This window comes from Molossus molossus, unplaced genomic scaffold, assembly GCF_014108415.1.
Source record: "Molossus molossus isolate mMolMol1 unplaced genomic scaffold, mMolMol1.p scaffold_m16_p_1, whole genome shotgun sequence".
Taxonomy (NCBI): Eukaryota; Metazoa; Chordata; class Mammalia; order Chiroptera; family Molossidae; genus Molossus; species Molossus molossus.
Window position 1 is genome coordinate 167890105 of NW_023425344.1, and position 27147 is coordinate 167917251.

Sequence of the window (27147 nt, forward strand, 5' to 3'; positions counted from 1 at the left end):
TGATTTCAGGCGGTTTTGAATGATGGTTGTTCTGTAGTTTAGTTGTAACTTTGATGTGGTTGTGGGAGGACGCGATACCGCGTTTACCTACACTGCCATCTTGACTGGAAGTACCAAAAAACTTATTTATATAGGACCATATTATGCTTCATTTCCTCACCCAAAAATCATTTTTTATGTCAGGTAATGTACTAGCTAGATGAACTTGTGCAAAGCCAATGAAGCTTTCTAAGGCTCAGATTCTTAAGTAAAAATAACAATAGTCTTCCAGAACTGGCAAACATGCAAATCAAGCACTTAGCAGAGTGCCAGGACAGAGTAAATGCTCAAATGCTAGCTATGGATACAACAGTTCAAGTCAGACAAAATGAGAACTTGAATTACAAGATTTTGAGGCACAGACCTTGTTACTAAGTATTTCAGGAGCAAAGGCGTTAAAGAAATGTTTAAGAGTTGCCTCAGGTTTCTTATTTGATTACACCACTATTCAATGAAAATAGGGAAAAAAAAGACAGACACAAGACGGGCTGGAGAAAGCATTTTTAAGTCTGAGATTCCTAAAAGGTGGAGAGGGAACAGAATGGAGCAGTGAAGAATTAGATGGTTGTTGTGGAGAACAGGTGGGAGCTGAGCTAAAACATTTAAATAGACTCTTAATCAGTTGAGGACTCAGCTGAGATTTTAAATTTACCTGCAGGGAGTGCCAATCTAGATGTGTTTGTGTGATTTTTCTTTTTCTTTTTTTTTAATCCTCACCGGAGGACATTTTTCCATTTTTTGTTCAGGTAGAGTGGGAGGGAGAGAGAGGAACAGAGAGAGAGAGAGAGAGAGAGAGAGAGAGAGAGAGAGAGAAACATCGATGTGAAAGGAACACATCGAGTGGCTGCCACCCGCACAACCGACCAGGGCCGGGGACAAACTGCAAACGAGGTATGCGCCCTTAGCGGGAACCAAACCCAGGTCTCTCAGGACCGCAGGCCGACGCTCTAACCGCTGAGCCAAGCCGGCCAGGGCTGTGTGATTTTTCTCCAAGAGCACTCAGCTGACCCAGGCTGTCAACTGCATGCATTTCAGAAGGTTACAGAGTTTGTTCACCCTATGTACCATAAAGTGAATAAGTCTAATATAGTACAGAATGAATTTTCCCAAGTAAACAAAAGTAAAATGTATAAGTGTAATTGAATGAGATGAGCTTCAGTTGCTCTAAAGCTTCTAACTAGAGTTAACTATGTAAGTTTCAGCTTTATAAACTCTAACGTATTGTGGAACCACACTGTTTAGCTGAATAGTATATCACACTATGACTAGAAAGGAAGAAGGGAGGGATTAAAGAATGTTTCAATGATATCATTACCCAATCTGATATACATTTTAAAATTAATAAAAATCACTTACCCATTTTGAAAAGAACTGCTTTGTGTTTCTGAATCATCACTATCACTGATAATAATAGTTTCTCCATCTACACTGCTGACATGTCCATTAGAAAAACCATTCTGATGTGATGGAGGGAGGACTTCCAAAATCCTACACTGTAACCTGAAAGAAAATGATACATTTAAAAATGCAAATCATTTAATATTTTGGTTTTATAGAAATTATGGCTGATTGATGTAACCAATTTTCTAAAAAAAAAAATCTATAACATCCAATTTAAGTAAAGTTTGGCTACAATGTAAAATAATACAAAACTATTTTAAATGTCAATTTATCAAGATTCTTGACAATTATATTCTTTTTTTTTTCTTAAATCCTCACCAGAGGATAGTCCTCCATTTATCTTCAGACAAAGTGAGAGGGAGAGAGAGAAACATCGATGTGAGAGAGACACCTCAATTGGTTGGTTGCCTATCGCATGACCCTGAGTGGGGACTGAACCGCAACTGAGGTACATGCCCTTAACTGGAATTGAACCCATGATTCCTTGGTCCACAGGCTGACACTCTAACTACTGACCCAACTGGCCAGGGTGGTAGTTATATTCTTAACTAAAGTTACTATTTAGAAATCAAATCCTGGCATAATATCTCATTATACAGATTGGGGCTTATAGTTTTTCAAAGCTTCCAACATTTTCAATTCTGAAATTTTCCCGATCATAATCTTTTACATTCTCACTGCAACTTTTTAAAATTGACTTTTAGAGAGACAGAAAGAAGGAGGGGAGGGAAGGAGACGAGAGTGTGAGAGAGAAACAGAAACATCAATTTGTTATTCCACTTATTTATGCATTCACTGGTTGATTCTTGTATGTGCCCTGACTGGGGATTGAACCTGCAACCTAGGCATATCAGGATGAGGATCTAAGCAACTGAGTTACACCATCAGGGCCTCACTGTAACTTTTGTTGTGATTTCTGATCTCTGGAAAGCTTCCTATTCATTAACTCAATTACCCCTATGTTGGCTTTCTTTATCTCTGCCCACTCTGTTGGGGTTTCATGCAGTTTCAGACTCACTCACAACTGAAATATTCCTCAATCCCATTTTAATGTTCCAATTTTCAACTGAAATAATTAAAATGTGGTATATCCATACAATGGAATATTATTCAACAAAATAAAAAAATACAAAGAAGTACTGATAACATGCTACAGTATTGGTAAACCTTGAAAGCATTATGCTAAGTGAAAGATGTAAAAGGCCACATAATATGTTTCCATTTATATGAAAATCAATAACACAGGCAAATCCATAGAGACAGAAAGTAGATGAGTGGTTGCCAGGAACTTGGGGGAGCAGGGGGAGGGATAAGAGATGAGAGTAAAGGGCAGTAGCTGCAAATGGTCCCAGGCTTTCTTTTGGGGATGTCGAAAATGTTCTAAAATTAGTTTGTACTGATGGTTGTGCAATTCTATGAATATACTAAAAATGACTAAACTATACATTTTAAATGGGTAAATTTCATGGTATGTGAAATATATCTCAAGAACGGCTGTGGGCACATACCTAGCTTGTGGGTTCTACCCCTACTCAGAGCACATACTATGTTGTGAGTTTGATCCCTGGTCGAGATGCTTATGGGAGGCAGCTGATCGATGTTTCTCTCAAATCAATGTTTCTTTCTCTCTCTCTGACCCTCGTTCCCCTCTCTTAAAAAACAAAAAACAAACAAAATCCAGGACCAGGACCAAGTATTTACACAGTCAATCCCAATTCTTCCCCAAATCTTCCAAAATATTGAAGAGGAGAGAACCCTTCTTAACTCATTCTACAAAACCAGCATTACCTTGACTCAAAGACATGACAGAACATGTAAAGAACTCTTATAACTCTACAAAAACCACACAATCCAATTCAAAAAATGAGCAAAGAACCTGAACAGACATTTCTCCCAAAAAGATACAAATGGCAATCAGTACATAAAAAGATGGATCTCAGTCACAAGGGGAATGCAAAAATCAAAACTGCAATGAGATACTGCTTCATACTCACTAACATGGCTATTATTTATTTATTTATTTTTATCCTTACCTGAGGACATTTCTGCATTTATCAGATAGAGCGGGAGGAAGAGAAATATCGATGTGAGAGAGACACACTGACTGGTTGCCATTTGCACAACCCCAACCAGGACTGGGGATGAATGCAACCAAAAGTATGTGTCCTTAGCGGGAACTGAACCTGGGACTCTCTGGTCCGTGGGCCGATGCTCTAACAACTAAGCCACACCGGCCAGGGCAACATGGATATTATTTAAACAAAAAATTCACAGCCTGGCTAGTGTGGCTAAGTGGCTGAGCATTGACCCATACACCAAGAGGTCACCAGTTCGATTCCTGGTCAGGGCACATGCCCAGGTTGTTGGCCCGATCCACAGTGGGGGGCATGCAGGAGGTGGCCAAGCGATGTTCTATCTCATCGATGTTTCTATCTTTCTCTAAAATCAATAAAGAAAAAAAATACACAAAAAAGAAAAATGAGTGTGGATGAGGATGTAGAGAAACGATAACCCTTGTAAACTATTTGTGGGGATGGTAAAATGGTACAGCACTGTGGAAAACAATATGGCAGTTCCTAAAAAGATTAAACAGAGAATTATTATATGACTTGGCTATTCTACTTCTAAGTATATGCCCCAAAGAATTGAAAATGGGAACTCAACAGATACTTGTACACCACTGTTCATAACAGCATTATTCACAATAGCCAAAAGGTGGAAATAACTCAAGTGTCCATCAACAGATGAAAAAACAAAATGTGGTATATACACATACAGACTACATTTTGAATACCACATTGGGAATATTATTCAGCCATAAGAGGCTGACACATGCTACAATATGGATAAACTTTGAAAACATTATGCTCAGTGAGATAAGCCAAACATAAAAAAAATATATTGCATCAATACACTTATCTGAAGTATCTAGAACAGGCAAATTCACAGAGACAGAAAGTAGAATAAAAGTTACCAGGTGCTGGAATGAGGGAGAAACGGGGAGTTATTGCCTAATGGGTACAGAGTTTCTGTTTGGGATGATGAAAAAGTTCTGGAAATAGTAATGATGGTTACACAACACTGTGAAACTACTTAAAGCCACTGAATTGAACATTTAAAATGGTTACAATGGTAAATTTTAAGTTATGTTTATTTTACAATTTCAAAAAAAGGAACTGTTGCCCTTGCTGGTTTGTCTCAGCGGTTAGAGCGTCGGCCTGTGGTCCAGAGAGACCCGGGTTCAGTTCCCGCTAAGGGCATGAACCTCGGTTGCAGTTTGTCCCCGGCCCTGGTTGGTCGTGCGGGTGGCAGCCACTCGATGTGTCCCTTTCACTTCGATGTTTCTCTCTCTCTCTCTCACTCTCTCTCCTCCCACTCTATCTGAACAAAAAATGGAAAAAAAAAAATGTCCTCAGGTGAGGATAAAAAAAATAAAAAAAGGAACTGTTTTTGTTTTTAAAATGAAGCTTAAGAAGGCTCACTTACCAAGCCATATTGGTAGCAAACGGAAATGGTGTCAAAAGAACTGAAGGCTGACTTTTACGACTGGCTGATAAAACTAAACCAGTGTTTCTAAAGAGGAACAACTACAGGAAATTATATCAAAATGTGTTAGGTAATTATGTAGCCTGCTGATAAAAAGGATCTATAATTTAGTGACATGAACTGCCCCAAAACATGCAAGGAATCAAATGGACCCACTTTTGAAGTGCCTGGGTATCACAACCAGGGATCACATTATTCAGGGTTTCAAGAGATGATGAAGAAAGTTTTTCAGTGAACCTTTGACAAGGTTCTTCAAGTTAGAAAAAGAGATGTTTTGCACTGGCAGGGCATGTACCCTAATTAGTGATGTAGTCACAAGGAAAAAACAAAGTAAATGGGTCTACTCTGGATACAAGTATGGTTGATGTGGTGCCTGAAATGGTTTGCCAGTCCACTGAAGGGAATTGCCTATGCCCCACAATGAGGCCCACAGAGCTATAATAATTCAAGAGCTAACTTATTTAAAACCAACAGAAAATGAACAGAAATGCAAATTCCCTGACAGAGGAATAAGGGTGAAGGAAACCAGTGCAGCATAGGAGCACTGCCTAGAATGTAGTAGATGTTTTATGTAGAAATTATACTAGTTATTATCAATGCTACTGTTAACTTTGCACCACACCCAAACCATAGGTTATCAGTTCTTGTTAATCTAATCAAGGCTAGGCCTCCCACTGGTACTTAGCTAAACTTCAGTAAACTACATGAGATGTCAAGTCAACACCTTCTAATAGATTCCCAGAGAGACTTAGACTATATTTTCAAATCCACTTTCTATAATTTCTTGGTTCTAGAGAGCCCAAAGATTAGAGCGTAAAAAAGGTTAAAAGAATCATGAAATAAGATGTAGCTAGTGGGTCTTTGAGAATACAGAAACTTTCTAAATTAAAGTTATGCTTCATTATTTGAGGACAGAATGGAGGTTGACTATTATTAGAGTTCCTGTATGTCAAATAATTATGTACATTATACATATTTCTCTCCTCATATCAACTCTGCAAGTTACACACTTTTCAGAAGATGAAATTCAGAATGAGAGAAATCATTTGCTCATGGTCACACAACCAGGAATGGTACAGCCAAAACTTTAACTGTAGTTTCTAATCTTTAACTCTATTACGGGATTGAGGGGAATAGCAACACTATATTGACCCAAGGGTATTTCAGAACTTTAAATCTAGGCAGTTGAGAAGCTCCTAAAGTGCTAACTACTTAAACACATTTCAGAATGAAATCAAGTCTGGAACAGCAGCAAGCACAGAATGAAGACACAGCAGAAGTTAGCCATAAATCTGTAACAGTGATAAGCTTAATAAAGAAATAATCTTTTATGAAAATATTCTGGAATGGTATATATACCTCTCCCTCTACAAAGTTGTTTCTGTTTTTTCTGCTGTAGTTGTTGTTAATCCTCACCCATTTAATTTTTAGAGAGTGGAAGAGAGGGAAGAAAGGAGGAGGGAGAAAGAGAGAGAGAAAAAGAGAAAGAGACATATCAATGTGAGAGAAACACATCGATTGGTTGCTTCCTGCTCGTGTCCTAACTGGGACTGGGGCTGGGAATCGAACCTGAGAACCATCAGTGTGTGGGCCGATACTCTAACCACCGAACACCACCGGCCAGGGAAAGTTGTTTGTTTTAATAGTAATTTATTTTGTTTTAATAGTCATAGTTCAATTTATATCTCAAAATACAAATTTATTAAAGCAACAGCAAATTTATAAAACATTCCAGAATTGAAATATATGCAGAATTTTTACAAGGCATTTTGGGTGGAAGATAAATAGTTAACAGCAAAAGGAAAGATGACTAGCCCTGGCTGGTTTGGCTCAGCAGTTAGAGTGTCAGCCTGCAGACCAGAGAGTCCTGAATTTGGTTCCCGCTAAGGGCATGTATCTCCGTTGCAGTTTGTCCCCACGTGGTTGGGGTCGTGTGGGTGTCAACCACTCAATGTGTCTCTCTCACATCGATTTTTCTCTCTCCTTACCCCCCTCTCTCCCTCCCGCTCTATCTTAAGATAAATGCAAAAATGTCCCCGGGTGAGGATAAAAAAAATAAAAGATGACTAGAAATCTGGGGAGACCTACTTGACAAAAGAACTGCATCTCTCTGTTTGGGTCTTTAAAAATGGAATATGTTGAATCTATGGCACACTTTACACCTGCTCCCCTGTGCTGCCTCATTAACAATTTATTTTCTTAAACATGTATTTCAAAATGCTGTGCTTGGGTAATTAGTTCACCTCTATATGCAGAAATAGAGTAAATCTGCTTAATTTGCAGTTTAGAGCTTAAAAAACTCAAATTAAAGGAGGTTATGTGATATCTCATTTTAAGTAGAGGAAACTAGACTGATCAACAAGTCTGCTACTTTAAGCAAGACTGTGAATTATGTTGTGAGTAGAAAAAAGGACAGAAAAGGTTGTTTTGCTGTAACACCTCACCTCACTTTTTTTTTTATCCTCACCTGAGGACATTTTTCCATTTTTTATTCAGATAGAGCGAGAGGGAGAGAGAGGAAGAGAGAGAGAGAGAGAGAGAGAAACACTGACATGAAAGGGACACATTGAGTGGCTGCCACCTGCACGACCCAACCAGGGCCGAGGACAAACTGCAACCGAGGTACATGACCTTAGTGGGAACCGAACCCGGATCTCTCTGGACCGCAGGCCGACGCTCTAACTGCTGAGCCAAACCGGCCAGGGCTGTAACACCTCACTTTTTAGACAAATTGATCAGAGTAGTTCAAAGAATATTTCATTTTGAATGGTTCAAAGACTCTTTATGGGCCAGAGAACCAGGCCTTATAATTTCTATAACTGGCATTAGATTAGTCTAAATAGCATAACAAAAATCAGTAGATTCTTACTAAAGATTAAATCTATTTATTAAAAGATATATAGTACTAATAAAAATCTTGGGAAAGGAAATTCTAGATATAATGTATGAATTAATCCTTTATATTTCTAATAAGTTTCACATACCTGGATATTATCAGCATGCTGTTTAAACTCCACTATTCAAAATTATTATTTTAAAGCCACATGAGTTAATTTGGCTGAAGTATCAACCAAATTAATTAAAGTTTTATCAAAATACTTTAAAATTCCAACTAGTGTATTCAGATTAATAAATATGCAAAGTGTTTGTGGACTCAGCTTCATGCTGGCCTGGTATAGTCATGCCAACATGTAAGAAGAGATGATAACCTTGTGAGAAAGTAAGACCAATGTACCAATGTATGAAGATCAGAGACAACATTAAATATAATGAAAAGCCACCACAGATTTAGTAGCAAGTGACCTTATGTTTTCAACATGACAACAGCATTTTAGAACCCTTAAATAGGCTTAAATGTGAGAGATGGATAAAGGAAGAGAAGCAGGCTTCTTGCCTTTCTCTTTCTGTTATCCTGAACAAAGAAAACAATGGTCAGCCCTGGTCAGTTTGGCTCACTGGTTAGAGTGTCGGCTGGAGGACCAGAGAGTTTGGTTCCCCTAGGGGCATATACCTCGGTTGCAGTTCATCCCCAGCCCCTGTTGGGGTTGTGTGGGTGGCAACCAGTCGATGTGTCTCTCTCACGTCGATGTTTCTCTCTCTTCCCCCCACCCCCTCTATCTAAAGATAAATGCAAAAATGTTCTTGGGTGAGGATAAAAAAAAATAAAACAATGGTCATAACCTTGGGATGATGGAGCAGAAAACAGGAAAAAGCCTGGGTTCCTGACAACTCTGTGGACCCACATACCCAGCCCTACACTACAACTTCTGTACTTAATTATACATGAGAGAGAAATTTCTATTTTGTTTATGCCATTAAAATTTCTTCTATTATCTGTACCGAGTCAAATTCTGGCTGACAAAAAAAAGCAATAGGCAATCTATTAGTTGTACTGGCTACTTTACTAAATAATGATCAGCTTATATAAACATTTTGTCTATATTAAACTTATTTTGAGTTAGAGTACTGTATTCTTCAATTCAACTAAGAAAAGCTGAGTATAAGTTTCAAACTTGAAATCTGTATTACCAATAACAAGATAACTGTCAAGTCATATTTGTTTCAGGAAACTGAAAATCTATAGAAAATAAGGCTCTGGCCAGTGCGACTCAGTTGGCTGTGTGTACTCCTGCACACCAAAACGTTGCCGGTTCAATTTCTGGTCAGGGATATACCTGGGTTGCAGGTTCTATCCTTGGTAGGGGTTTTGCAGGAGGCACTGATGATGTTTCCTTCTCACATCAACGTTTCTCTCTCTCTAAAAATTAATTAAAAATCGTTACAATAGCCCGGCCAGTGTGGCTCAGTGGTTGAATGTTGACCCATACACCAAGAGATCACCGGTTTTATTGCCGGTCAGGGCACATGCCCAGACTGTGGGCTTGATCCCCAGTGGGGGGCATGCAGGAGGCAGCTAATCGATTTTCTCTCTCATCGATATTTCTATCTCTCTCTCCCTCTACCTTCCTCTCTCTCTAAAATCAATAAATTTAAAAAAATCTTTACAATAAAAATAAATCAAGCTCATTAAAAAAATAAAAAAGAAGGAAATAAGTTTAATACCCTATGATTTGTGGGCGTGGCTATAAAAGAGCAACATGAGGAGTCCTGGTAGTGATAGAAATGTTGTGTAGCCCTGGCCATTGTGGCTTAGTTGGTTGGGCATCATCCCAGGTACCAAAAGGTTGCTGGTTCAATTCCTGGTCAGGTCACAGACCCAAGTTGTGGGCTTGATGCCCGATAGGGGGCATGCAGGAGGCAGCCAATTTCTGTTTTGCTCTCCCATCAGTGTTTCTCTCTCTCCCCTTCCCATGCTCTTTCTCTAAAAACCAATAAAAAAATCTTTAAAAAAAAAAAAAGGTTGTCTAGTATTATCTTAAGCGAAACAAGCCAATCAGAGAAAGACAAATATCACATGATCTCACTTATTTGTGGAATATAATGAACAAAACAAATTGATGAACAAAATAGACCCACAGACACTGAAGTAGGATACAGAGTGACAAATATCAGAAGAGGGGGTGAGGGGAGGGAAGAGATAAACCACAGAACTTATATGCATGTATGCATAACCAATGGACATAAACAACAATGCTGGGGATGGAGCGGAAGAGGGGATTGGGAGGAGGGTGTCAATGGGGGGGAAAAAGAGAAACATCTGTAACAAAAATAAAAATTTAAAAAAATGTTGTCTATCATGACAATATCAATGGCAACATCCAGTTTGTGATACTGTACTATAATTTTGTAACAGTACTATTATGAGGGGAAATTCTGTTATTTTAAAACTGCATGTGAATCTACAATTCTCTCAAAATAGAAAGTTTAATTTTAAAATGCTAATGATAAATATTAGAAAGCATTAACCCCAACTAAAATCACTTATTCCATGTCATTGGGAAAAAAATCAATAAAAGACAAAAGTAATGTATACTACATGTATTACTAAAATGTTCCAGTAAATGATGATACTGTAGTATTGGCAAAAGGACAGCAATGCAGATAAATGGAAGAGAAGAATGTCCAGAAATAGATCCAAGATTCCATTTATATTTATATTTTGTAAAGGACAAAATTATAAGCACAGAAAACAGATCCGTGGTTGCCAGAGGCTAGCAGGTGGGAACAAGGGTGGACTACAAAGGGGCACAAAGGATCTTTTGGGGGTGGGTAATAAAAATGTTCTTCTATGTCTTATTGTGGTGGGTTATGTGACTACAGGCATGAAAAATCCCAACTGTACACTAAAAAGGGTGAATTTTATCATAAGAAAGTAATATACTTTAATAAAGATTTATTAGGTTAAACCACTTAGGATAAAGGCCTACAGAATGTAAGTTATTTATTCTTTAACCTAAAAGAAAAACATTTATTGCGTTTCTGAAAACATTAATACACATGAGAACTGAAGTAGGTCCACTTGTTGGATCTCACGGAAATACAGATTGGTCCTCTACACCTATCAGAAGAATAGCCAGAGTTCTGTGTAATGCAAAAACTATGTAAAGCGAGTTCTAGTCTCCAGTTTGTTTCCCAGGGCCCACCCATGCACCAAGAGGTTGCTGGTCAGGACACATGCCCAGATTGTGGGCCAAATCCCCAGTTGGGGGTGTGCAGGAGGTGGCCAATCAATGTTCTCTCTCATCGATGTTTCCATCTCTCTCTCTCTCTCTCTCTTCCTAAAATCAATAAAGAAAAAAAATTCAACTACAAACATAAAAATTCATCTTAAAATACCCATTTCTCATTAAGGAAGTTCAATACACTGGGTTCTCTCTTACAACCTGAGTTAGTCAAGTCAAATAAAGTCAGATGATTTCTACACATCAAAATACAGTACATACAAATAAAAATTTGCAAAGAAATTATTACATATAAAACTAACAAATCAAGGTTTTTAGGGTATTAAAAAAGGTTTCTCAGGATGGCCTCTCAGTTTATGTTATTATACAAATAAATAAGGATTCTGAATTATAACCGTTAAACTTGCAATGACTATCCAGGAGTCAATTAGGTTGTAAGTATGGGTCTTTGGTACATAAAACAAACACAGTATCTACCTAAAGAAGATGGTACCACTGTAACTCAAACTTTCTAAACAAAACAAAACCCTGCAGCTGTCCCAAAAGCCTCTTTTTTCTGTTTCTAATAAAAATTATAACATTTATATTAGGGTCATTGGGAACTGAAGATTAAAAACAACGATTTGGGGATGGTTTTTAGTACTCTACTTGGTTGAGAACCAGAAATCTTGACCTTAAAAGGTCAGTAGTGTAAGCTGACCAATAGAAAGCCTTATTTCTGAAATAGAACTATAATAAATTTACGTTGATAAAAACCCTACATGATCTTTGCACCTAAATAAGAAGCCTTCTGCCTTTAATACTTTCTACTAATTTATATTTTTCTCTGCCTTCATATTTCTAGTCAAATAACTCTTATCCAAAAATTTCTCCTTGATTAATTCCACCTGGACCCAGTCATTGGCACCCATGCATGTACCTTTAAATCAAAATAACTACTTTTTCTTCACATATCTTGTTCCTACTGTCTTCTCAATATATTTAGTATTTCTTTGTCCTAAATGTTAATGAATTCTAATTAATTATGATTCACTAACATTTAGGCTAGTATTAAAAAAAGGAGTCCAAAGATAAAAAGTCCACTTTCTCATTTTCAATTCTTATATTAAGTGCCTACTCTCTGTATGATAGGTTATGCTAATTTTCTCTTACTTCATTAGACTAAAGTGCGTAAAGCATTCCATCAATGCAACATAGCCACAGGGAATATATTTTATTTGTTTAATAGTTAAGAGCTCTAGTTGACTGGTCATTATTTGATGCCAAAATTGTATCAGTTTGTAAGATGAAAAACTATCCATAATATTCATCTTACAAGGCAGTTCTAAAAACAGTTTTTTTTTTCTTTATTGATTTTTAGAGAGAAAGGAAGGGAGATGGAGAGAGAGATAGAAACATCAATGAGAGAGAACATCAACTGGCTGCCTCTGCATGGCCCCCCACTGGGGATCTGGTTCACAACCTGGGCATGTGTCCTGACGGGAAATAAACAGAACTGGAGACCTCTCAGTGCATGGGTCAACGCTCAACCACTGAGCCACACCAGCCAGACTATAAACAATATTGAACAATGGTCTCAACCTTCTTGACTAGACAACACTTTATAAATGTTAAATCTAAATAGTATTGGTATAATATTTGGGAAAAATCTAGCTACAAATGAAACTCATTGGTGTAAATCCAATTCTACTATTTTACTGATATAAAGTACATTGGGAAGAGGCCTGTCAGCCAAAAGTTAAAGATTATTTAGAAGAAAATGCAGTTTATTATTTTCAAAAAGAGAATTCTAGCAAAAGGAATGACTTTCTCCATCTTTAGAAAAAGGCAAGTAAACTTTTCAGGATCCAATAGTTTATACAGCTTATGCAAAACCAATTAGAAATGGTACACATCTTTGTGTTCTGATCTAGGAAGGCAACCAAACAATTACTAAAGGAAAATGCTGCTTGTTGTTTTTTTAAAATTTAGTGCACTATAGAAAAAAAGAGAACTACACATTCATTTTTTGACAGTGAGTTATCTCTGAAGGGAGGATTTAGGAAATGCACTCTAGGCTTTCACCTTTTGTACTTTCCTCTGACATATATATGAATCTTTACAGGAAAAAGGTAGATTTTCAAGAAATTGTAAACTTCAGTCTTAATAAGTGTAACTTTTTTTTTTTTTTTTTTTTTTAATTTAAAGACTTTAGTTTTATAGAGCAGTTTTAGGCTCACAGCAAAATTGAAAGGAAGATACAGACTTTCCACATACCCCTGCCCCAACACATGCATAGCCTCTCCAATTATCAACATCCCCCACTAGGGTGGAATATTTGCTACAGCTGATTCATAGTTTACATTAAGGTTTACTCTTGGTGTTGTACATTCACTGAGTTTGGACAAATGTATAATGAACACGTATCCATCATTATAGTATGTACCATACAGAGTATTTTCACTGCCTCAAACAATCTCTGGGCTCCACCAATTCATCTCTGCAACCCTGGCAACCACTGATCTTTTTAGTGTCTCCAGTTTTGCCTTTTCTAGAATGTCATAGTTGGAATCATTCCATATATACCCTTTTCAGATTGCATCTTTCACTTAATATCCATTTAAGGTTCATGTCTTTTCATGGCTTGATAGCTCATTTCTTTTTAGCAATGAATAAATCCATTGTCTAGATGTATCACAGTTTCTTTAGCCATTCACCTACTATAGGACATCCAAGTTGCTTCTCTTTTAGCAATTATTAATAAAGCTGCTATAAACATTTGTATTCAGGTTTTGTGTGGACATAAGTTTCTAACTCCTTTAGGTAAATACCAAGAAGTACATAACCTTTTTGAAAAATTTGGGTCACCTATTAATATCATGAGAATTAAAATGAAATTGTAATTTAAAAGCATACTTTCAATTCTGCAATGTCTCCTAATGCTACCAAATTATATACTGAGCCAGGCCAGTATACTTCTTAGTTAATGTTTATTCCATCTCCTCCTTTGCTATCAGGTGCCACTTCTTGTTGCTGCCAGTATATCGACTTTTAGAAGTACCTTCTCACACCTGTTGCTTCAAACCTCCATGAACTCTCTCAGCTCTCAGAATGTCTTGACTGTGCTTGTATGTCTAGAAACAAGTTGCCCAAAACTCACTTTAATTTTTAAAAAATTACTACACAATTATATTTTGACTCAATTTTTCAGATTCGCTCAAACTCCAGTCCTATCTTTACAATAACTCAACAGTCCAAAATGTTTACTTGTTGTGCAATTTCTACCTCCTTTTTTCTGATTGAATTCTCCAGTTCTACAGTAGATGAGAGAAGGTGGGTTTATCATGCAAGTATTTGAGTTCTCTAGTTCACCAATTTTCAATCCTTCATTAAGCAATGATTATCAGGCTTGTTAAAAAGAAATGATTAAGTGAAATGAAACTTAGATGCCTTAATATCTGCTTGTGTAGTGTTTTTTAGAAGATCATGTACAAATGTGGGATGAATGTCTTAAAAAATAACTATGTCTTTTAAGACACTGGAATTGTTAACTGTGGGGTTTCCCTTCAGAGTTTCAATAGGGAGATTTGATTCCAAGTACCAGTGGTTTAGACAGCTACTGGAATCCTGCATCATTACTGGCACTCTCAAAACAAAAACAACAACCAAATTGCATGGCCCTCAATAAATACATTCAAATATTAACAAGACACTTACAACAAATGATAATATTTGGCTTAAAAAAATTCACATTTATTACGTCATTTCATCCTGTGAAGCAATTTAACAGATGAAAAAGACTAAAGCTTAAAGAGTTTAAATTACTTCCTCAGAGCCACACAGCAAATCATAAAGGGCAGATTCCAAAACCAAGGAGACAGTGATACATTAAAAGAAATGATTTTGTAAGTCAGCCATACCTGAATTTAAACTCTACCACTGACTATTTGTAAAGCTGGGATAGAAGCTCCATGACTTTTTGTTCACTGCCATATCTCCAGTGTCTAGAACAGTACAAGTAAATAGCAGGAGATCAGTCAGTATAGGTTGAATTATAAAAAAAATTATTTAACTTCTTTGGATCTCTCTTTCCTCATCTGAAAATGAAACAGTAAGTTTTTGCCTATATCTGCTGATACAAAGTGTACACAAAGCATCTGGTAGGTATTTAAGAATGAACAGACCTGACTCCCAGTTTTAGTGTTCTTTTCACAAGATTACCCATCTTCTCACTTATCCTAGGCTCGAAGTGGCAAAGAACTAATGTCAGCATGATTGGCAGGCATGCTGGGTGATAATCAAGATGTGGAGGGTAAAGAACTAAAGTGTTGGCTAAGTCAAGTAGTCAGTTGTTCTCTTAACTATCTGTCATGGCAATGACAAAAGGTTTTCTAGAAGAATCTGTTAGCTGATTGCTTATTTTAAAACAGAAATTCTTGGTGGGGAGGAAAGCACCTAATCTATACTTGTAAGATGAAGAAAGAAAATGGGGAGGGATACCTAAAGGTAATGATACAATAAGAAAAGAATATTGAGGTGAGAAGATCCAGAGTATCTGTACTAAGAAATTCAACCCCTATCCCATTTCTCTGTAACTTAGTATGTTCTTTCCAGTAAAACTAATTCTGATGGATGAAGCAGTCTTTAGGACCACTGATAAGTACTACCAGCAGAGAGAAACAAAAGGTAGATGCTACTGACAAGTAGAAACAAAAGTTAAAAGCAAAGGGAAGTGGTGCTGCAAATGGTACTACCAAGAAAGTGAAAAGGCAAATTCAAAGAACAGGAGCAAATACTTGTAAATCATATATCTGTTCCTTAGTATGCAAAAACAAGGAACACTTACAACTACGTAATAAAAAGATAAGTAATCCCATATTAAAATGGGCAAAGGACCGGAATAGACATTTCTCCAAAGAAGATATACAAATGATCAATAAGCACATGAAATGATGTTCAACATAATTAGTCATTAGGGAAATGCAAATCAAAACTACAGTGAGCCCTGGCCGGTTTGGCTCAGAGGTTGGAGCATTGTTGGCCTGTGGACCAGAAGTCCTGGGTTCTATTCCCCCTAGGGGCACATACCAAAAAAAAAAAAAAAAAAAAAGAACAAAACTACAGTGAGATACCACTTCATACCTACTAGGATGGCAAAATAAAAAAAAATGGGCAACAATAAGTTGTCTATACATATCACTTGGTGAAGATATGGAGAACTCTTACACATTGCCAAATGGGAATGTAAAATGACACAGCTGCTTTGGAAAACAGTTTGGATGTTCCTCAAATGCTAAAAATAGTTATCATATGACTTAGCAACTATTAGAATACTAGATATATATACAAGAGAACTGAAAACATTTTCACACAAAGATATGTACATGAATGTTCTTAGTAGCATTACTTATAATAGCTCAAAAGTGAAAACAACCCAAATGTCCATCAACTGATGAACAGATAAACAAAATATAATTAAGTACAGGAGATTAAGATGACTTGTACTTAATATATGATCCCTTAAAACATTCCATACAGTAGAATTTGTTTATTAATAAAAAGAAGGAACATACTGATAGATTCTACAATGTGGATGAACCTTGAAAACATAGTAAGTGAAAGAAACCACACACAGAAGGATATATGTTATGATTCCATTTATATGAGATGTCTAGAATAGGCAAATCCATAGAGACAGAAAATAGATTAGTGGTTGCCAGGGGCTGAGGGGAGAGGGTAGTTGGGAGTGCCTGCTAATGAGTACAGGATTTCTTGGGTGATGAAAATATTCTGTAATTAGGTAGTGGTGATAGCCTCATAACCTTGTGAATATACTAAAGCCCATTTGCACCTTTTAAATGGGCAAATTTTATGATGTGTGAATTATATCTCAATAAAGCTCATTTAACAACAAAGAAGAGATGAAAATGTGTGCTCTGTGTAAGCAAATTCTTGTAACTTCACATTCTGTACAGAAAGAATGAAAACTGAAAGGTGGCAGTAGGAGCACAGATATCTCATACTCATGGACTCCATGTACGTGCCTGGTATGTCTGTCACTGGGAGAAATTCAATTATTTCTCTAAATAAGCCTCCTAACAATAAACCTCATGCCACAGCAGGTAGAAAGGCCAAAGAAGCCTACAAATAAAAATCAACAGGAATGCCCTGGCAGGGTAGCTCAGTTGGTTGGAGCGTTGTCCCATACATCACAAGGCTGTGGGTTCAATTATCAGTTAAGGGCATATACCTGGGTTGTGGATTCAATCCCCAGTAGGGGCACACATGGGAGGCAACCGATCAATGTTTCTTGCTCATACTGATGTTTTTCTCTAGCTCCCTTCCTCTCTCTCTAAAATCAATAAACATCCTCAGGTGAGGATGAAAAACAAAAACAAGAATACTAAGGAAATTCCACCTGTAGTTTCTCTTGTCATGGAAGCTGGGCTTGCCCTATCCCACCCCTTGAGGCTGCCAGGATCTTACCACTTCCATCATGTCAAAATTAAACTCAATCCCAAAAGTTACATAAGTAGCTGTGAAGCCAGAAGGGACTTATGTTCTTGGGTATCTAGAACACATTCCAAATGAAAAACATCATGCCTAGTCATTTCCCCATATTAATGTAATAGAATAAGAGGTTTTCTTTTCTTTTCCAATATTAATTGACAAAGCTCTATATTAGACTGGGTTGCAGCAGCCTGGAGATTAAGATGGCCTGTACTTAATATATTATCCCTTAAAACATTCCATGGAAAACAGTAAGGGAAGCTACTAATATAATAATGAAATCAAGACCACTGACTGGTTTATTAAAGGGGACAGACACCCTGGCCAGTATGGCTCACCGGTTAGAGTGTCCGCCTGTGGACCAATGAGTTGCGGGTTTGATTCCAGTCAAGGGCATGTACCTGGGTTGCAGGTTCAATCCTTGGGAGGCAACCAATTGTTATGTCTCTCTCATATCAATATTTCTCTCAGAAGCAAGAGAACAAATTAAAAGCATCATCTTAAAAGCTGTCCCCACAGGTCAGAATAGCACTATTTACGGTATTTTTAGGTGCCAGAAACACAGGAATGGTCATTGACTTGATAAGAACAAGGCCCTTTGGCCACCTAAACAGTTTAGACCACCACCCTATAATCCAAGTTATAAAAACAAAACTCAAACACAAAGCCCAGAAACTACAGTTAGAATAAGAGTTTATAAGCATGACAGAGAACACAAAAATCAAAATGGAAAAAGACTGACTTTTTTTACTTGTTGTTTATTGAACACTTGCTGTGTGTCTGGTACTTCAAATATAGCATCTCAGTTAATTTTCACAATAATTCTACTAAGTATGCAAAGGAGAGATGTGATGTTAAATATCTCCCCAAAAGTTATGCAATTGGTAAGCAGGTGGTGGAGGCACAATTCCAACCAAAGGACGTCTAATCATTAGGCAAGTTTATAAATTAAAATTATTTTAACTGAAATTTAAGTGAAAAGGGTAAAAGGATAGGGTGTATGGCAGGGACTTAGGATTTAAAATAACAGAAATCTTAAGTCAGGCTTGAAGCTAAATTATAATATAAAATTTAATTTTTAATGATAGAAGAAAAATAGTAACTTCTGTATAAGCCTCTTGGGCCAATAGCAGCCTTATTACCCCCATAAAATGCTACTATATTCTATTTATGTAGCAATTAAAAATGTGTATTCCCCCAACATATTCTCATTTTAGTCTCATAGTAACCTGAAAAGGATGTCATTGTCCAAAAAGGTCAGCCTGACTTCAAAGCCTATTTCCTTCACTATCACACTATTCTGCCTCCTATAGAATTAGAGCTGTATAACTTTTCTCAAACTATAAACAAAAATCAAAGATAAAAAGTATTCTATTAAAACCAAGTGGTAAATGCATGAATATTGATTGCACATTTATCCTTTATTCCTTAATTATATCATTATTATTTATGCGTATTTTAAAATTTATTTTTACATTAACTGCATATTAGAGAAAAAATAACAAAAAATGAAATGGAAAAATATTTGCAACAGTAAGACAAAGAGTATAATATGCCTATCATTTATTTATTTATTTATCCTCACCTGAGGACAGTTTTTCATTTATCTTCAGAGAGAGCAGGAGGGAGAGAAGGAGGGAGAGAGAGAGAGAGACATCGATATGAGAGAGACACATATACTGACTGGTTGCCACCCACACAACCCCAACTGGGGCTGGGGACAAACTGCAACTGAGGTACGTGCCCTTAGCAGAAACCGAACCCGGGACTCTCTGGTCCGTGGGCTGATGCTCTAACTGTTGAGCCAAACCGGCCAGGGCTGCCTAGCATTTAATTAATAGTTCTCACAAAGCCACTTAAGACAAATAAGTCAAAAGAAAAATGAGCAAAGAACCTGAACAAGCAAATAAACACTGTGGTATCATCAGATCTGGCAAAGATTAAAAAACTAAAATATCTAGTGTTAGCATGAGTGTAGGAAACCCAGACCTAGCCTTTATTGCACTCTGGACCTGGATGCTCCTGAATTACTTCATTCATACATTTCACTACTTGAAAAGTCAAAATGTGCCCTGGCCGGGGTGGCTCAGCGGTTAGAGCGTTGGCCTGCGGTCCGGAGAGACCCGGGTTCGGTTCCCGCTAAGGGCACATACTTCGGTTGCAGTTTGTCCCCGGCCCTGGTTGGTCGTGCGGGTGGCAGCCACTCGATGTGTCCCTTTCACGTCAATGTTTCTCACTCTCTCCCTTCCTCTCTCTCCCTCCCACTCTATCTGTACAAAAGTTGGAAAAATGTCCTCGGGTGAGGATAAAAAAAAAAAAAAAAAAAAAAGAAAATTAAAACATAACTTGTTAAAAAAAAAAAAAAAGAAAAGAAAATGGATCTTTAAAAAAAAAAAAAAGAAAAGTCAAAATGTTTTGTCTCTTTTTTAAAAAAAAAAATTTTTTTTTTTTATTGAATTTTTAGAGAGAAGAAAGGAGAGGGAGAGAGAGATAGAAACATCGATGAGAGAGAACGACTAGCCACCTCCTGCATGCCCCCCACTGGGGATCAGGCCCACAACCTGGGCATATGCTCTGACCGGGAATCAAACCAGTGACCTCTTGGTGCATGGGTCGACACTCAACCACTGAGCCATACCGACTGGGCATGTTTTGTCTCTTTCTTAACTGAATTTTGAAGGGCATCTTAATCCTTTTTGTATCCCTAGTCCCCAATTCAGTGTCTACCTTATAACTGACACTTATGAATCACTAAGAAACATGTGAAACATAACATCAGAGCAATCAGACATGTCTGGGCCTGAGATGAGAGCAAAGATGGTTAGACTCATATTACTTCCTGAGGCTTCTGCATCTTATCATCCACCCTGCTGATAAAGACAAAAAGTCAAGGAGTCTTCTATAATTTCTCCTTTCCTGTACAAAGATTAGAATGGTCAACACACCTGGCTGGTGTGGCTCAGTGGTTAAACATTGACCCATTCCCCAAGAGGTCGCCAGTTTGATTCCCAGTCAGGTACATGCTCAGAGTGTGGACCAAATCCCTAGTGGGGGGCATGTAGGAGGCAGCAAACCTATGTTCTCTCTCATCAATGTTTCTATCTCTCTCTCTCTCTCTAATATGAGTAAAGAAAAAAAATTAAGTCTTAAAAGTTTGCAGAAAACACCAATTTTAAGAAGACTTTACAATTTAAAGTCTTCTTAAGCAAGAAGAGATACGTTTTTTGATGAATAATAATCAACAAGCTTGTGACTCCCAGATTTCACATTTCTACAATGTATCCTGGTTTACTACTGTTAACAGCTACAACTACCTGAACTCCACTTTTAAAGTACAACAACAAACTATGCAAAACTCAATGAACCACTACATTTTTTGATGTAAGCTATATTCTTAATGTTAAGTCAAATAAAAACAATGACTATAAAGATAAAAAAATTGTCCTGGTCCCCAGATATGCTCCTATTAGTATTCCTTTTGGCGATATAGATCAAAATACAAAAATCTGTTTTCTAAGTATATTACCAAAACCCATAAAATATACTCCAAAACAGTATTTATAATTTGATCTCTTTTTATCATTTTTTTTTTAATCCTCACCTGAGGATATTTTTTTTAATCTTCAGATAGAATGGGAGGGAGGGAGAAGGAGAGAAAGGGAGAGAAACATCAGTGTGAGAGGGACACATTGACTGGTTGCTTCCCGCACAACCTGACCAGGGTCAGGGTCGAACCGCAACCGAGGTATGTGCCTTTGACCGGAATCGAACCCACAATCCATTGGTCAGTGGGCTGACACTCTAACAGCTGAGCCAACCCGGCCAGGGCTAATTTGATCTCTTTTTAAAAGGGTATGTTCTTGGTGGGATTACTGGTGACATGTTAATCTCTCCCCCGAAAATAAAGATATAATTTTTCTCCAAAATTCTTAAATTTTTATCATTTGTTGCTTCTACAATTAATAAAAAAACTTATCCAATTATTCATTAAAATCAAATCCAAACAAATTTAAATCTTAATATAAACATCTCTTGGCTTTGTAAGATTCACGTATAGTAGCATTTAATAACTAAAATGGATTGTAATTTTTTTTGTTTTATCCTCACCTGAGGACATTTTTTGATATTTTGTTCAGATAGAGTGGGAGGGAGAGAGAGAGAGAGAGAAACATCGATGTGAAAGGGACACATCGAGTGGCTGCCACCCACACGACCTAACCAGGGCCGGGGACAAACTGCAACCGAAGCACGTGCCCTTAGTGGGAACTGAACCTGGGTCTCTCCAGACCTTAGGCCGACGCTCTAAGCGCTGAGCCAAACCGGCCAGGGCTGGATTGTAATATTTTAAGACATTTTTCTGAAATTACATATAAACATATGATGATTCTCCAAAAGAAAATAAAGAACATAATAAAAACAACTTTTGACCGCTAAAGTTTAAAATTCAGAAAAAAACCCTGGCTGGTTTGGCTCAGCGGTTAGAGCATCGACCTATGGTCCTGAGAGACCCGGGTTCAGTTCCCGTTAAGGGCGCATACCTCGGTTGCAGTTTGTCCCCGGTCCTGGTTGGTCATGCGGGTGGCAGCCACTGGATGTGTCCCTTTCACGCTGATGTTTCTCTCTCTCTCCCTCCCACTCTATCCCAGCCCTGGGTTGCAGGTTTGATCCCATTTTTCTATGGAAAAATGTCCTCCGGTAAGGATTAAAAAAAAAAAAATTCAGAAAGAAAAAAAAATCTGCATTCAGGTCAATCAAGAGGGGAAAAAAGCAGCCAAAAAACATTTTTCAGTCACTGCCCTAAAAGTAAAGAAAGCTATATTAAATTTAAATGCAAAAAAAAGTTATTATGATAAATATCAGTGACTAGCCAATCAGGAAAGCAGTGACAATTTTTAATTTAGTGCTATAGATAATGTCATTTTAAATTTTCATATATAAAAAATCTATTTTTTTTCTTAAAGACCTGGGTAAAAGAGAAGTGAACTTAGTGGAGTACATGAAACTCAGTCCTCATCAAAGGAACCACTAAAACCAGCAAGAAAAACAGGCCTATTTAAACTGTAAAGTAACAAAATCAGGACACAGTAGATATCTTTATCTAAGGTCTTTCATTTTTAAATAATAAGGAAACTTCTATGTAATGAGAAGGAAGGTGATTTATTTATTTATTTATTTATTTATTTTTTATCCTCACCCGAGGACATTTTTCCATTTTTTTTGTTCAGATAGAGCGGGAGGGAGAGAGAGGAAGAGAGAGAGAGAGAAACATCGATGTGAAGGGACACATCGAGTGGCTGCCACCCGCACGACCAACCAGGGCCGGGGACAAACCGCAACCGAGGTACGTGCCCTTAGCGGGAACCGAACCCGGGTCTCTCTGTACCGCAGGCCGACGCTCCAACCGCTGAGCCAAACCGGCCAGGGCAAGGAAGGTGATTTATAAAGCCATGGACTGATCTTCAAGATATTTTAAGTGAAAAAAGGTATAGCATACAGAATGTGTTACCTTTTGCATTAAAGTGGGTGGGAGAGTGTGTGTGCGTGTCTGCATGTACGTTTTGGGGATGTACATAAAAATTAACTTTAGAAAAATACATAAGAAAAACTGCTAACACTAAGGATCTGTGGGGAGGGTAACAGGGTAGTTGGAGGATAGTAAAAGGGAAGTTTTCTTCATTTCAGCCTTTTGTGTATTTTGAATTTTAAGCAATGTGGATGTATGCAGATCAAAGAAAATATTAAAAGTATCTTACCTTGCACCATTGTTCCTAATGACGTCCACAATTTCTTCGACAAAATATCGATCCTTAACATATGCAAAAATATCATCACAAATTTCATGTAAGCGTGAACGATGGGTAAGGCTGGTCAAGTATAAAACTGGAATAATTAGTGGTTCTGGAAAACTCTGAAGATTCTGTCTTGCTCTTTTTTCTGACTCAAGTGCTTCCTGATAGGTCAGTCCAGGTCTACCCGTCACAGCACAACTCCACACAAGACTGTTGCACAGAATGGTTCGTTCAAAAAAGTCACTGATTAAAAAACAAAAATGAAAATTCATTACCTATCATTTCACGAATTTTATATTAAAAGCTGGTAAGTAATTGTGCCTCTGTTGAAAAAACTTACATAGAATCATAGAACTCAAACAAGGGTTTAGTAACTGGTCAGCTTACACATTAATACAAACCTAAGAAAAAGTATAATAAACTAGACATTGATATTTAGCAATTTACAAGTACAATCAGCCAAAAATCAAACTTATTTCCATCAGTTTTTTAAACTGGAAGTGCAAGTGAAAATAAACTCAACCGTTCCTTTTATTCTAATTTTTTAAAATACGTTTTTAGTGACTTTTGAGAGAGAGAGAAACAGCGATGTAAGAGGGGCATTGATTGGCTGCCTCCCACACACCCCCTATTAGGCAGGTACCTTGACAGGGAATTGAACCAGGACCTCTAAATCCGAGGGAGGACACTCAATCCACTGAATCACACAGGCTAGGCTCATTCTAACTTTAAGCTTTTTGTTACAAAGAAGTCAAAAGACTGGAGTCAATTCAAGTACTTAATTATGAATTTTATTTTTATGTATTTATTTTTTTAACTATGAATTTTAAAAGGCTTTAACATAATAGTGAAAAACTGGAAAATCTAAGCATCTAACAATCAGAGAAAGGTTAAGTACTTCATATGATGAAAAATCAGTTATTAACAGTACTAGAAGAATTCTTAAATAACATGTTAATAGGGGAAAAAACTTTCAGGTTTATATAAATATATAATAATATGGTCCCGTTTGTGTTAAAATGAAGAAAAAGGAAAGAAAGGAAGAAAGAAAAAAAAAGAAAACATAAAACATTTCTGGAACATTATACAAAAGTTAAGGTAACAGCTACAAAGTGGGGGTGGGGATGGGCCTGGGCGACCAATCTACTCAATTCTTTTCTGCACTATTGGAAATTTTTTTTTTTTTTTAATCCTCACCCGAGGACATTTTTCCATTTTTTGTACAGATAGAGTGGGAGGGAGAGAGAGGAAGAGAGAGAGAGAGAGAAACATCGATGTGAAAGGGACACATCGAGTGGCTGCCACCCGCATGACCAACCAGGGCCGGGGACAAACTGCAACCGAGGTACATGCCCTTAGCGGGAACCGAACCCGGGTCTCTCCGGACCGAAGGCCAACGCTCTAACTGCTGAGCCAAATTGGCCAGGGCTGCACTATTGGAATTTTTAATTTTAATTCTATCCTGTCACTTTTTAAATGCAAGAGATCTATAATTTGAGAAGATGTCTCAGGTATTCTAAGTAGAAAAAACTTAAATCACTAAACAAAATCCCATAAACATTAATTATAATAGTAACAAAAATGTGTGTATTTATACAAATACTATGAACAGATATTCCCTATATAGAGAAAGAGAGGAACTGGAAAGGAAGGAAAAGAAAAATTTGTTATTCTAAATATTTCTACATTGTTTGAATTTTTATAAAGAGCATGTACTTGTATTATTTTTATAATAAACATTTTCTTTTTTAAAAAAAATTTTTATTGATTTTTTTTTTTAGAGAGAGAGAGTAACATGGATGTGAAAGTGAAACATGGATCAGCTGCTTCCTTAATGCCCTCTACCAGGGATGGGGCCCATAACCCAGGCATGCGCCCTGACTGGGAATTGAAATGGCAACCTTTCAGTGTACAGGAGGAAGCCCAACCAACTGAGCCACACCAGCCAGGGCTATAATAAACATATTTTCAAATAGAAAAGGTTAGACACATGCAATAGGGTTAACAATGGTTGCCTCTAACTGGTAAGATATACATCCCCTTCCCCCCCTACTCTGGTCTACTTTGCAATAATTATATGTAACCAGCATAACTCATTTTGTCCTTCCTGCAATCCCTCTTTCCTTCTCCTATCATTCTAAAAAGTATTAAAACGGCTATATGGCCCTGGCCAGTTTGGCTCAGCAGTTAGAGTGTCAATTCGCGTACCAAAAGGTCTTCGGTTTGATTCCTGGTCAAGGGCATGTACCTGGGTTGCAGGTTTGATCCCCAGCCCTAGTTGGGGTAGTGTGGGAGGCAGCCAATCGATGTTTCTCTCTCTCTCCCTCCCTCCCACTCTAAGAATAAATAGAAAAATATCCTTGGGTGAGGATTAACAAAAAACAAAAACAAAACAAAAACCCTGCTATTTATCTGTTTAGTATTATTTGTTTAGGTTTTCCCTGTAGCAGTCTGGTATTCAAAGAGTTGGGGTAATTCCATTAAGATCGTTTCATTTGGATTAATAACATTCCCAACTTCTGGTCAATATGGTGGCATAGGTAAATGCGGTATCACCTCCTCCCACAACCACATCAAAAATACAACTAAAGTACAGTACAACCATCATTCAGAACCGCCTGACATCAAGCTCAATGGAAGTCCTACAACTACAAAATTAAAGCAGCAGCCACATGGAGACTGGTAGGAGGTGCGGAGGCGCAGATTGGCTGGTCCCACACCCATGTGAGGTGAATAAAAATCAGGACACCTCAGGTGTGAAGATCCTCCCTGAGGACTGAGGTGTCCCTGTCCCACACCAGGTGCCCAGCTCAAGGTTCCAGTGCCAGGAAGAGAAGTCCCATAACTTCTGGCTATAAAACCAGAGGGAACTGAGGCTGAGGCTGCCGGAGCCCCAGGCAGCTCCTCTTAAAGGGCCCGCACAGGGACTTACTTGGACTTGCTCACTCTAAGTTCGAGGGGAGGCAGCTTGAAAGGCACCAGAGACATACAGGGAAGAACTGAGCTGTTTGGCCTCCAGACAAGGGCTGGAGAGGCAGCTTTCTCTCAGACAGACAAGCAGGCGGATGCCTTTGTTCCTTTGGTAAGCCCATCCCCCGCGGCGCCAGACAGCTGCCATATCTGGGACTCCAGCAACCTGGCTCACACTGTTTGCCCCGCCCAGGTGATTCCCTGAGGCCCTGCCCCACCCAACTTTCAGGACCACCACCCAAGCTGTTTCCAAAGGCTTTACCATAGGATTGGCCTATCTTGGATTCAGCTTCAGAGTTTCCTAAAATCTCTCAAACAAGCAGCATCTGGTCTTAGCAAGCCCCATACCTCTAATTAAGTGGCCCCAGGCCTGGCACTAGAAGCAGCCAGCCTTGGTTCACAACTTGGCTTTTCCTGGGCACCTCCAAGCCCAACACAAGAAGCAGCCGTCTGCAGATCACTTTGTAACTTATGCCGGGTGGCCCTGGGTAGAATATAGGCAGAGGCTGACCTTGCTCCAGAGCCAGCACACCCAGTGGACAGCATTAGACCACATCAAAGCACCACCACCCAAACACTTCCACAAGTGACACACACTGAGTGAACTCAGAGGGTACCAGAGCCCTGCTGAAGTAAGTCTTGCTCTGTGTGTTGGGCCCCTACATCGCTGATCATCCAAGGGAGTCAGAAGCCAGTGGTCTGTGGGCATAACCAGTCCTTGCAGCTTATCAGCCTGAGTAAATCCCTCCCACTGACATGCCAATAACAATCAAGACTCAATTATAGCAGAAGGTTGTACAGTCCACAAAGGGGTACACCTTGAGGGCCCA

General features: G+C 38.1%; 1 protein-coding gene across 2 annotated transcripts in view; it reads right to left on the reverse strand.

The window, feature by feature from the left end:
• Positions 1-27147, reverse strand: part of BAZ1A (bromodomain adjacent to zinc finger domain 1A) — a 94358-nt gene that overhangs the window by 56428 nt on the left and 10783 nt on the right. For both annotated transcript variants that reach the window (XM_036251770.1, XM_036251778.1), the window contains 2 exons: positions 23312-23590; positions 1396-1539 (listed from right to left, as the gene is read on the reverse strand). In XM_036251770.1, coding sequence (XP_036107663.1) covers positions 1396-1539; positions 23312-23590 — 423 coding nt within the window. The remainder of the gene's footprint in view (positions 1-1395; positions 1540-23311; positions 23591-27147) is intronic.